We start from the raw sequence: 14,214 nt of genomic DNA on the forward strand, positions 1-14,214 counted from the left end.
GACCTATAGAATTTCCCTTTGATATACACGCCGTGTTTTGCAGGTGCTAAGATAATATTTTGAGTGCCCATAGACGGGTATCCGATAATTACTGCGGGATACATATTAATGTTTTGTACAACGACAAAGGTATCAGCAAACGTGCGCTTACCGACCTTGTACTGTACATGAGTTACGCCCACAATATTTAATTCATTATTCCCAAGGCCAAAGTGAATGACTTATGGTCCAAATTTACTGCATGTAAGGTTGGTCGCAACTCGTTTTGACTAATAATTGCATGAATTTGTTGCAAATCTACGGGAACCTGCACAGATTGTTTTGATACGGCCGTGTGTTTCATAGGAAAATCAATTGTCTCACAATGATCTGATAAATGATTAAACTGATTATTTGATACAAAAGATGTTGATATTGATGACCCAACATCGCCCTCTCCCCCCTTGGAGTGAACTACGTGGTATTTGTTTTGTTTATCACACCCTGAAAATTCGCTTGCCCTTGCGATTGAGTTCTGGCTAGACGGCCCAGGAACAGAGGTACCTGAAGCACGATTTGTTTGTTTCTGCTGTTGTGCAGAATTTCCGTTTGGTTGTTTCTTCTTATAGTACTGAGGACTTTTTTTATTTGCACTAGCAACTGTTCGTGTTTGTAGCGTTTGGGCTTTGTGTGATTCCTCGAGTTAGCAACGGTTATATGAATGAGTTGAACATTGTGTATTGAACAAAAACGCGTCCGACAGTCTGAAATCATGTGACCTGGTCGTTTACAGTTATAACAAACCATCCCTGCAACTTGATTATTATTATGTACCACATTTACTTGTTGTGGCTTGTTCTCATTTTTTGCAAAAACTTGAATGAGCGAAGGATCTAGGTCGGTACATTTAGACATGTGTTTTTTGATTTGTTTATACACATCTAATTCCGTACTGTCGGGCTGCAATTTTTTATCAAAACACCGTACTAACGCTTCAGGCAACATTGCAGTGATAGACGTCAGGTAGATCAAACGGATAAAATCTTTCACTTTGATTTTAGCACCCGCAACCCACCCGGAGTTACTTAAACTATCCTGATATTCATTTAGCCGGTCGGCAATTAGCGCCGCCCGCTCGACAACATTGAGCTGAGTCATGGAGGCTTGGTTAAGGATATTTCTCAATGCCAATACTACATCTAAAGCCTCTTCACCCCCATACACGGCACGTAATCTAATTTTGAACTCGTCCCATGTAAGCGCTTCTTGGAAAGAAACCCCCCTTAGATACGCACTTGCGTCGCCTTTAGCAAAGTCAACGAAGCTCTTGGCCTCCTGTAATTGTACTGCTGGGTCTGTGATGCTTTTTGCATTTAAATGAGCGTCTACAGATGAGATCCATGCCTCAACATTTTGAGGCAGGAACCATTGACCCGACCTTGAAAAGGGACTATCGCTGACCTCGCGCTAACGAGAGTCACCACGTTGGGGTTGCCAGCCGGAGTGGGTTGCCATTTCGGCTTTCACTTTTTTTCTTATACTTCTATTCCTTGCAATCCTATCAAAATATCTATAAGAGTACACTCGACCACTACGTAAACGCATAAGCAATGTACTGTATAAGTGTGTTATAATAATAGGAAAATCCCCCAAAAGATACAAAAATACAGATAATATGATAAAATATTATACGGAGAATTCCTGCAAGAAATGGTTAATGACAACTAGAAAAGAAAAAAAATTAATCTGCGGGCGAGAACCTCGTAGTTGAAGATAGGTTCTGTAATGAAGGAAGATTAATATGGCGAACAACTCACCCCCAGAATACTGGACGATCGACTCTTGATGAACAACACTTCACTGAGGAAAAGACCTGAATAGATAAAAATGGTACTTAGCTCCAGATTATATTGCGAAGGATTGTTGACATGGGATGACGTCACAGTTCCTGTCCACGTCTCGCGTCGGAAGTCGTGATGACGTCACGGTCTTCTCTCGGTGCACGATGCGCTGGGAAGGCCAAGCTTGATGACGTCACAGCCTCCGTCCTTGCACTACTGCGTATAGCCTGTCCACTCTGCGTCCTTGCTCGTGAACGGGTGATGTTCCCTGTGTTTGTTTTCTTCTTTCCGTTGATGTCAATGCTGCTCTCGTCGGTGTAGATTCTCGAAGATAAGTGACAACAGTTGCTCAAACGTCAGTGTTAAATGCTTGTATTCCTCTCGATGAAGGACATAGTTGCGTCTTCATAAACTGTTGCGTTGATTGAAGATCCCGTTTCCTGTTTCGTTTGATGTTTGAAGGTGGAAGTTAGTTCTTGTAGACCTTCGTCGGCTGATATGGGTCTTGTTAATTATGTTCTTCGTTTATTCGCTTGCCACCACTTCTAATGTCTTATCGCTTGGCGATAGACTTTTTGTTCTTCCCTTACGGCTGTTATCCGTAAGTAATGTTTGGTTCCTCTCATCTCCCTTGGATATCTTAGTAGAGAGGTTCTTTCTTGTCTAGAGGAGATGATTCAAACAGGCTAGTTGAACAAGTTAACAACTTTATTCTGTAACTCCATACTAGGAGATGCAGCTCGGTCGGACGACCGATATGTTTGATAGTTGGCGTGGAACTGCCATTCTAAAGCATCGCGTCGATAGCGGAACACTAGCTATCTCAGCAATTCATATAAAAACACATACGTAGTTCGCCGGCTCGGAAGTTACAAGTTTCCGGCGTAGGTTAACAGGTCAACCGCTTCCCATGGAAGTTGTTGTGCAAAGCTATCATAACATAAAAATGTTGACAAAGCTTTGAGCTAGATCAGGCTACTGCAGACAACGCATAGCGTAATCTAGGTCTGCTTTGGTCACGTAGAACCCTCCTAATGCCATGACCCCAGGTCACTGGTTTATATATATAATGTAATTCTTACATATATACATACACACACAGTTTTCAGCATGATTTTCTTTAATGAGTTTCAATAACAAAGGAAAGACTTATCAGGATCTTCTCCGCCCCAGCTATCAAGATTATCAAGAATTCCCCAGCTTCAAAAGCTCGATAAAACAGTTTAGCCTCTTCCTTAGGGCCAAAGATAGATGCCAATTTGGCCCGCCGCCAAAGATGGAGTTGAGTAATTTTTTCAAGTTTCCTCTTAGACGAATGATTATTATATCTCACAGTTATATATATATATATATATATATATATATATATATATATATATATATATATATATATATATATATATATATATATATTAACTGTGAGATATAATAATCATTCGTCTAAGAGGAAACTTGAAAAAATTACTCAACTATATATATATATATATATATATATATATATAGATATATATATATATATATATATATATATATATATATATATATATACTATATATATATATATATATATATATATAACTGTGAGATATAATAATCATTCGTCTAAGAGGAAACTTGAAAAAATTACTCAACTCCATCTTTGGCGGCGGACCAAATTGGCATCTATCTTTGGCCCTAAGGAAGAGGCTAAACTGTTTTATCGAGCTTTTTGAAGCTGGGGAATTCTTGATAATCTTGATAGCTGGGGCGGAGAAGATCCTGATAAGTCTTTCCTTTGTTATTGAAACTCACTAAAGAAAATCATGCTGAAAAACTGTGTGTGTATGTATATAATATATATAGATTATATTACCAAATATATTTTCATTTAAGGTTGTATTCAGTGTCATATTTAGCTATATCTGAAGTGCTCAAATTATGTAAAGATACAGATAATATTGAATCAAAAATATATTTTACTTCAATTAAAGGCTGCCGACGCATGTAACACAGTCTGACTCGCTTTGCACGTTATGGGTTTGCCAAGTACATGGTGTATGTTGTACTGAATGCCGTACCTCGCCATTGATGGTTACAAATTGCGTAATCAAATGCCGTAAGTCAAGAGGCCATTACGAAATTGTTGTGCACTGCGCCATGACAACTTTAGACAGTAGTGGAATGATGGTATATATATATATATATATATATATATATATATATTTATATATATATCTATATATTATATATATATATGATATAATTAATATATATATATCGAACTACAAATGTCCTTTAATATCTAATTCGCTCTACCTCGGAATTAATATATTTTCATATATGCTTAACCAAGGGGGAATTTATTAAGCGATAATAGAATTGGCCATCGACAGGCGCGAACCACTGCCAGTCCTGGGATTGGTTAGTCGCTGGTTCGCGCCTGTCGATGGCCAATTCTATTATCGCTTAATAAATTCCCCCTCGGTTAAGCATATATGAAAATAAATTAATTCCGAGGTAGAGCGAATTAGATATTAAAGGACATTTGTAGTTCGATATATGTATATGAATCACGGTAATGTGATAGACTTATATATATATATATATATATATATATATATATATATATATATATATATATATATGTGTGTGTGTGTGTGTGTGTGTGTGTGTGTGTGTGTGTGTGTGCGTGCGTGTGTGCGTGTGTATGTGTGCAGAACGGTGAGACTAGAAAAAATTGCTGTAATTTTCATGTGAACGATTTCGCTAGCACGTGGTGAATTTAGTCTGTTTGTCAGGGTAATCTGGTCTACATGTATCGTCAAACCATGGCTGGTCATTTGTCCTGATAATGATGATGTCGTGTCTAGGGATATACCGTACTAAAATATCCATCAGTATTTTATTCATCTTCGGTGGAACAATTAACTTTCCTCTTACGAGCAATTCATGAAAGGAATTAAATGCTGAAAATAGAAGAGTTCACCTAATAACAATTTACTGCAAGAAGCATTTCATTTCTTGCTTACAGACTTTATTAAACACACAACAGAACACACATAAATGAGAATCGGAGAGGCTCAAAGCTTCAAAATTACACATATTAAAGAAATTAATTTTATATGACTTAATGCCTTTTGATGTTGGTAAAATACTCTTTTATATCTCCTTGAAGAGAATTTCAAAATGTAAAATATTGTATTATATCCTAAGTCTTCGCTTATTGATACTTTTTCTTGCCACCAAAAAATCTGGCGCCCAAAATTCCCGAGCCACAGTGCTTGGCCTCAATCGGAAGTCCCATTCCGATCGGAAGTTCCATTCCGATCGGAAATGCAGTAAATTTCATACATTGAGGCAACGACGTTCTCTGTATCGGTAAAGTTTCCATTAGATAGACTCAACGCGCGCTGCTGTAAATGAAACATCTGTTTCCGCATCCAGCAAACGAGTGAACAGAAATATTCATGTGATAGAAAACGATTAGATACCTAATAATAAATTTGCATTCCAAAGATTTAACTCTTGCCTATAATTGTCAAGTTGATTCTTGTGTTAATGGTAGGAGAAAGAGAAAAGTCCGCCCTACAGCGGTAGATTCCGGCGTCGTCTGCCTCGACCTTTTCAACCAGGAGAGCAGCAGTCGATTTGTCACTCCTGAAGAAGGTCCTTCGAGCCATGGTGGAGTTCGCATCGGGTTTCATCTCCTTCGGGCGGCCCCCTTGAAGTTCCCGATAGTCATAACTAGATAAAAAAGTAAAGATAACAATAGTTATCATTAGTGTAACAGTCATTAATCATGTGGAAAAAACACGTATTATTTTTTAAAAATTATGGGAAAAACAAGTATTAACCTTTTTCTCTAAAGGATTGGTAAGCAAAGAATTTTTATGGGAACATTTTAATTGGCAAGTCCCAGAATAAAGGTGAAGTGTCAGAAGAAGAGTTTAAGAGATCTTATATTTTGGAAGAGGAACTGTAGATTTAGCAAAGATATATGATTTATATTTCACATTTGCAATTTCATTTCGGATCTATGTCCTTCTTCCGCTTCTGTAAAATGAAGAGAACAGTCATCAAAATAAATTGTGGAGAAATTGTAAAAATCATTTATGATACTAAAATTTTTGTGGAGTTAAATTTTTTACAAACAGTTTCATACTAAGGCTCAGTTATCCACATCTCGACTACTATGAGATTCAGAGCCTTTGTCCCAGTGTTTTCCCGGAATAACTTTTTTTCTGTGCATTTGTCATAAGATATTACTTAGCCACAGCATACTTTACATCCCTACCTAATTTTCGGCAGCATTCTTTATTACTTATATCAGAAAAAAGTACACTCATAAGAGTAAAATAAAGCAGCCGAAACCAGTGGCGGAACACTAATGTATGGGTTCAAAGTTATACATGATGTGAACATGTGACGTCCTGACTCCTCCCACAAGGTGATGACGACAAACAGGTCTCTGAAATTCTGAATGAATATTCGTACCTGGTCAAGGCTTCAAGAATGGCGGCTATGATAAGTCATTGACCCCGTGGTTGCAGGACAGCTTTTGTGATTCGACTTGCGTGAGGAGGCCTATGGTGAACCCTACATAAGCTTGAACAGGTAAATGAATAATAGGGCCTTTTTTTTGGGGTAAGGATTATACCCGGACATCCAAGGCTACCAAGTTTTCGTCATTTATTGATTTCCATAAGGTGCAAAAAAATAATTATATATGCTCTATAAGGCAATATTTGTTGATTTCTTTGTAAAATATAAATTGCAGAACAACATTAAAACTTATTTTGTCAAAAAAAATGTCATGGGATACAATACATCACTGAATGACCTCTAAAGGTCCTACTGCTTGGCTTGAAGTCTTAATTCTATAATCCTATCTGATCCTATACAATTGTCTATTTATTATTATGAGCGTCACTATCATATTAAGAAAAATATTAAAGAGTTACGACGAATATCAAAGTTTTTTTCACTTTGTTAATTGATTTTTAATTATATATTTTTTCCATGGAGAAATAGTGATAGAAAGTAATTTCTCGGATTACTTGTGGAAACCCTTTTGTCAAGGATTCTATCATTCGACCTCATGGCATAAATCCTATATACTACTACTGCTACCACCACTACTACAAAGTGTAAACAAGGAATATTGGCTGCATTTCATTGTTGTCAGAGGTTGAGACTTTTTCACGAATAGCCAATTATCCATAGAGAAGGAGGCAAGTTAATAACGTCATAAGTTACGTCATTATATCTTCGAAAGATATTCTTCTGATTTGCTGGCGATGTCTACAAGAAGTCGGTGTTTCTCTTATAATTACCTGAATTATGCAACTTTCGTAATACAGAATACAGTAAAAAATTAGACATGGATGTAAGATACCCTGTGACAACACTATCAGTTGAGTAGAATATTGGTGATCAATCATAAGTTCTGATACTAAAGAAACGGGACACACAAGAGTATAAAGCAAGAAAGTCAAGAAAGTGGCGAAAGTATAGAGCATCATCGATTGATTAGCCTTTTATTTATGATACCGACATAATCCAATTTTATAAAGCTAATTTTTTCAGAATACCTAGTTGAGTGATATTATATATCATTAGGTCATGCAATGTTTCCAGGGGAACATCCCTAATAGCATGCTGTCAAATACTAGGCGGCGCGGAAATGAAAAGATTGGGTCCGAAAATAGTTACATTTCAATGCAGGCCTTTGTTAAAAGGCAATGTGAGTTGCATGGTATCAAGAAATGCTTCGTGACATTCGACCAGCCATTATATATAAAAGCAGTAGAGTGTTGCTGTATCTACAGGTCTACCAGACGTAGTTCTCTTTGGTGGTTTCCATCTCCTAATGCCATACCTTGGCTCAGTAGGATATATTATGGGAGGCAGTGGATTGGCTACCCTGTGGAAACTGTATATGCCGCTGGAACGGTGATACACATGATGGCTGGACATGCATATGCTCGAACTGTCAGAGCTTACATATTGACATCAGATGCTTTGTTCTCCCTACTGTTCCCAAACATTGAATATTTAATTAATGAAAGTCAGAAAGAAAAAATGAATTCAGTACTTGAACAGCTTCTGGACAGTTTTTGTGTCTATGCCACTGACAATCTTCTTGGTGATACTACAATCCAAATCTTAATGACTATTATGGCCAATATCATAGATGAAGAAAAACGAAAAAAGCCCTACTGGAAAATTATGGATCAATTACCTGGAACAAGTACCCATTCTGAAGATGTTTCTGTATGCCAAACGTACAGGTGATTGGAAGTTACACTTGCAACACATCAGGAGAATGATACCCTACTTTCACGGTGCTGGGCACCTTGCTTATGCCAAGACTGCCCGGCTATATCCTCAAAAAATGTAGTCACTAGTATCAAAGATGTCTGAAACTTAATACAAACAATTTACCAAGGGTGGTTACTTTACTGTGAGAACAAAAGATCGCCTATGGAGTAGAAACTTCACAGATCAAACAATTGAACAAAACCTCATGCGAATGTATAAATCCTCAGCGGGCATAACTTGTGGACGTGGAATTATTGAAAGTGCTGTAACAAAGTGGATCTATGCATTTCTCCACTGTATTCCTCTCTGTGAGTAATTGAACAGTTTGCAAATATGCATACATCATCTGAACAACACAAAGACTTACAACAAAGCTCTCAGACCTAGCAACCTTTCTACAATGGTTGAATGTCCATTCTCCTTTCACATGCTTTAACCAGACTATCGATAGTTGCTGTATCCACAGGTCTAGTGGCAGATGCATCTGTTAACTATGACTGAGCCCATGAAATAGGTGATACTGCGGCTACCTCAATAGATGGTACAGCGTTCTCTCATGTAAAGTTGAAGAGCAGTGATCAAGTCATAACCATAAGTGGTAATATGAATACAGTCAAGCTCAGTGGACAATCTGTTGTTGTTAATCGCACATTGTTATTTAACAGAATGACCTGTTTATTAAGAGCAGTTCTGATATGGAAAATTACTTGTCATATGAACTGGCACCATAACCAACCTCCTTATTTCATGAAGGTCTGATGAGAAAAACATCAAAGAGCATGCTTGGTCAGCTGCTTAAGTCGAAAGTGGAACCACTGGCAGAATTTCCAGAGTAGAGCATTTTTGTCATAGATGGCAGTTACCTTCGTGCTATTGTCTGGCATCCAAATTCAACATATTGAGAAGACTGCCAAGCATATGCGTCGTATATTCACAACAATTTTGGATTAGACACAGTAGTAGTGTTTGTGATGGTTACGACATCAAGGATTCAACCAAAACAGCTGACAACAACAAACGTCATCAAAGGCTGACTCTAGAGAACTTCTTTTTGACAAGGAAATGAAGACTGTAGCAAGCATCTTTCCTGGCAAACAGAGCAAACAAGTCACAACTGATTAAAATGATCCGAAGGAAGTTTGAACATCACAGAATAAGCACTAAACAAGCTGAGGCCAATGCCAATTTTTTTTATTGCTACATCTAGATTAACACTTGAGAGGCCAGAATCAATGTCAGTTGTTGTGACTGGTACTAACACTAATTTGCCGGTCATTCTTGTATCACAAGTAACTCCTGGAATGAGTCTGTACATGTGTGGTCACAGCACACTTATCATATATGCTATCCAGCGCCTCAGTGGCGTGATCGGTATGGTGTTGGCGTGCCACCTCTTTGGCCGCGAGTTTGATTCTCGGACGTTCTACTGAAGGGTGAGAGATGTGTATTTCTCGTGATAGAAGTTCACTCTCGACGTGGTTCGAAAGTCATTTAAAGCCATTGGTCCCGTTGCTGAATAACCACTGGTTCCATGCAACATAAAAACACCATACAAACAATATATGCTATCCAAGTCATACAGAATGCCATTGGTGGTATGAAGATTCATCTGATGACTCTGTGTGCTATTACTGGTTGCGACACTACATCTCTCTTTGGTCAGATAAAAAAAAACATTCTTACTTGCTCAAAAGTAGTCTTGATATGCTTGATGTGTTCGAAAGTTCTCATAACTTTATTGAAAATATTTCCATGGCTGGAGAGCAGTTCCTTCCAAAACACAATGGTACCCAGAGAGTTGATACCCTAGACAAGAACCACTTCACATACTACAACCACTCTATCGGCAGATCTTCCCTGACGTCATCTTTCAAATTAGAATCACTACCCCCAACAAGTGCTGCAGCAAGACAGCACTCATTTAGAACGTATTGGCAGCTCGTTCAGCAGTGGAAAAGAAACCTGTTAAATCCCAAGGAATAGGGTTGGTGACATCAAGACGACTTGACGGTCCCAGTTGGAATTGATAAACCAGTGGCACCGGAATGTCTACTCAAACTTGTGGCATGCGGGTGCAAAGGTCACCGCGAAAGGGTTGCAGATTCGATTACACTGCACCTCAATGGCCAGCAAGTGTGAGGGTCAAACACATATAAACATTGCAGATGTCTTCAAGAATCCTAACCTTACTTTCGTTGGTTACATTTGTCAAAGATTGTATTGGAAGATGTTTATGAGGTTTGTTTGTTTAATAATATAGCAATAGAATGTTCATTTAATGTTTTTAGGTCGAAATTCTATCTACATTTTAGTAGTTTCTACCCAAATTACAAAAAAAAAAAAAAAAACATTTACTGAACCAATTCTCAAGGTCTCGAGGAGATATGTTATATTATGGGGTGGCCTGTATTTTGGATATGATTTCTGACTTAACAAGCTCCAGATGGATATTCTTGGGCTTTTGATATGTTAAAGCACGTTATATTTATAAATTATGGTGAAAAAAAAATCCAGTTTATAACATTATTTTCCTATATTTGCCAATATTATGGCTAATGCTCTTGGTCTAACAGTGATACCAAATGATTTACACTTTAAAAGAAAGTGAGAGAGAGAGAGAGAGAGAGAGAAAAAAAGATTTGTAATAAATGAATGTCTTTTACATATCTTAATTATCATATTACTTTGACAAAATTATTGAGCGCACAAACTGTACAACTTTCTTTTTGATACTTAATGCCCATGTTAAGAATATGACAATGGGAATCATTCGTTCTTACAATATCTTCTTGTGTGAGTGCATAACTTTCTTTTGTATAACAAAGCGTCAGTGGTTAGATAATCAAAATTACACACGTTCATAGGTCAAATAATTTTTCTACGGAGACATGAGTGAAAAGATTAAATTCTCCTGAAGGAGGCAAGTCATTCTTTTGTATATATTCTTGGTATATTTTTTATATATATATTCTTGGCAGATTTGATCACGTCATGAAAATCCCACATTTAATCATTAATGTAAATGACTAAGCAACGAAGCATTCTCTCTCATGAAGTGCAATTATATTGTCCAACGTGCAAGAGCGTCAGATCTTTATAGACTGCTTCGTCAGGCGAGAAAGAAAAGGAGACCAAAATGTCTTGCCTGTACAAGGGGGTGTGGATTCCTTCCTTAATCCAGAGAATGAGTTGCACAGAGTCGTTGGGGTGACTGACTTGCAAGTCGCACGGCAGCTCTGCCAGCCCTCCCTCCATCACCGTCACTTCCATCATGCCGCCGGCTGTGAAAGACAAAAGGGGCTTCGTCTGAGTTTTTGCTTTGTTGGTCAGCTTCAATTAAACCCTATTCCACATACCTAACCTATACATAAATTTCTTTTTAGCATACAAATTTTAATGAATGAGACTTTATATGGCCCTCAAGTAACTGCGATCCGTGAAAACCAAATCTATGAATCTCCACATTTAAAGAAGCATCCCTGCATTGTGGTGGACGTAACTGATACAGTTCTGTGTATTTAGCTTAGCCTAAATCAAACACCATCATTACCGGTCTACTGGAGTATTTTAAATGTTTCATGTCTTTGTATTTTTTATTTATTTTTCATATCCCGTGATTATTAGCTATCATCTTTCATACGCCTGCGTAAGTGATGTATAATTTTCATATCCACCGAAATAGACAGACAGGTAGATACACACAAAGAGTTATTCGATTAAAATAATCTTAAGAAGGCTTTTCAACCTGTACGAGTCGTGTGATGATCTGAATATTCAAATCATTTGACAGATGATGATGCATCTAAATTTGAAAAAGTATGAGGTCTATTTGTTTATCCTACTCTCATTCTGTTGGGTTGAATACCTTTATTCTACAAGCTCATACAAAGAATAGGACCTCTTCTCTGGATGAGGGCAAGGTGCAGACAGAGGCAATGTCGAGGCAGTAAAGGCCGGGCCTCACATCGGCAATTCGAGCCCGTGAACGCCTAAAAGCCGTATTACAACTGAATTACGGCCGAATTACAGTCAAGTCTCCATGTTCATTCATACTGTCGCCGAGTTTTACGACGTCTGCCGAATGACTGCAATAACTAGCTGCTGCAATTAGTAGTCAGGGCAGAGCCACGACAATTGTCAAAAGTTTCCATGTCATTCCGATGTACAAGAGACTGTGTAATTGCTCCTTTCGACTGATGCAATGTAATTACGGCAGATGTAATATGATTACGGCAGACATAGTTAGCAATTTTGACGTACGGTGTCCGTTACGACGTACGTGATGAGTTTCCAGATATAAAAGGCAGCATCCCAAACACCAGGTCAACACTCTAACTTGACCTTTAGCGACCTTCTGTGCTTTCCTTGCTATGTGCTTTCACTGTGGCCTTTGTTCGACCATCATACCCCAAAACGTTGTGAAGGTGGTGATGAAGAAGGTAGTTTCGGAGCCGAGTAAATCAGCAGCCGCCCCTGCAACCACCCCTAGCCACGGTTCAGATGACCCTCGTCAGTTCTATTTCAGTAAAGATCCTTTGTCTCAAGCATTGTTGGCTCCAACTGATGTTGACGAGGAACACATCTTGGAAACGCACTCGCAGTTGGATATTCTTCTTGCTTCACAGAGGGAGTGTGATGAGGGAATTTCTTTGGTACTAGATCTAGTTCCTTACAGGCTGTTAATGAAAGGAAGAAGTGTTTAGCTGTCTTCATGAAATAAACATCCTGCAAAGTGAAGAGCCTTTCATACTTAATTCGGCAGATAGCCAATCCCATGCACTTCAGGGGTATGTAAGCAACATTCCTCAGACCAACCAGGTATCACAGCTGTGCAGGCCTTACATTAATTAATGAAAGCAGGGAGGGTTCCGCTGCAACCACACTACTTCCACACCATTTCGTATCGCCCAGCTGCCCCTATTATACACATCTCTCTCTCTCTCTCTCTCTCTCTCTCTCTCTCTCTCTCTCTCTCTCTCTCTCTCTCTCGCTGACATACTTTTGACTATTCTCTGTTTTTCATCAGTTAACAACCAAACCTCTTAACAGTATGTCCATCAAAATTCTTTTCTTTTTTATTTTTTCAATTATATATATATATATATATATATATATATATATATATATATATATATATATATATATATATATATATATATATTTGTTTTGCTTTTCATCTGTTATTTCACTGTTATGTATATTTTGATTTACTTTTAATTTGAAGTCGCTTTGTAGTCTTTATTTTACTGTTAGCTTAATGGCTGTTATAATACAAAACTAAATTTCTTATAAATATTAGGTTATTTTAGCATATTTGAAGCTTAAGTGGCTAGTAATCTCAAGAAACCACTAACTGTGTGTTGGGACTCTGCCTACAAGTCTGACTGACGGCCGCCCCTATCTTAGTTCTTGATTGATGGAGTATTATCTTTCAAGTCTTCGGTGAAGCTCTGTAAATGACCCACGTCCCTTGGCTGACGACCTGGTACGAACTACACCTGCCATTCTACGAACTGAGGTAACTGAATTTGAACATTTCTTCTGTCAGCTCTTCACCTCCTGTTCCTAGCACTCATTCTTATATTCCAACTGTGTTTTCTCACATCATCCCCATTCCTAGTTTCAATCTCCCTATGAGACCTCATTCCTATTCCTAGTTTCAATCTCCCTATGAGACCGGTGAGTGTTTAGTGTGATATAACGATAACATTGATCGAACCTTGTTACTTTGATTCAAGTTTGAGCTTAAATGCAGTTCATGTAATATTGAAGAATTAATATTTTACAGAAGTCTTATATTTAACCAAGTAACTTTTGCCTTTACAATACCAGTATTTCACATAAGAATACTTTTCAGATTCCTGTAGACTGTCCCGTTGTGTGCCTGCCCCCGTAGCTCAACAATGCCACTCACTCAACTATGCTAATGCCAATATTGGGAATTATATCTGTGAAAGCCAGCAACACTTAAGCTCGGTTACAGTGCTCCACAGCGTAGTGTTGCTGTAAATTGCTCATTTTGGTTCTTAATCCGTATTCCTATGTCCATTATTGAACTTATAAGAGATGTGTTTGGTTGCTATTTGGTGGCACT

At 38.0% G+C, this 14,214-nt stretch overlaps 1 protein-coding gene across 1 annotated transcript in view; it reads right to left on the bottom strand.

The window, feature by feature from the left end:
* Positions 1-14,214, bottom strand: part of LOC135195701 (uncharacterized) — a 249,855-nt gene that overhangs the window by 185,747 nt on the left and 49,894 nt on the right. The window contains 2 exon segments of the mRNA XM_064222101.1: positions 5,329-5,543; positions 11,266-11,401. Of these exon segments, the coding sequence (XP_064078171.1) occupies positions 5,329-5,543; positions 11,266-11,401 (351 nt within the window).

The sequence above is a fragment of the Macrobrachium nipponense genome, chromosome 16 (assembly GCF_015104395.2).
Source record: "Macrobrachium nipponense isolate FS-2020 chromosome 16, ASM1510439v2, whole genome shotgun sequence".
Classification (NCBI taxonomy): domain Eukaryota; kingdom Metazoa; phylum Arthropoda; class Malacostraca; order Decapoda; family Palaemonidae; genus Macrobrachium; species Macrobrachium nipponense.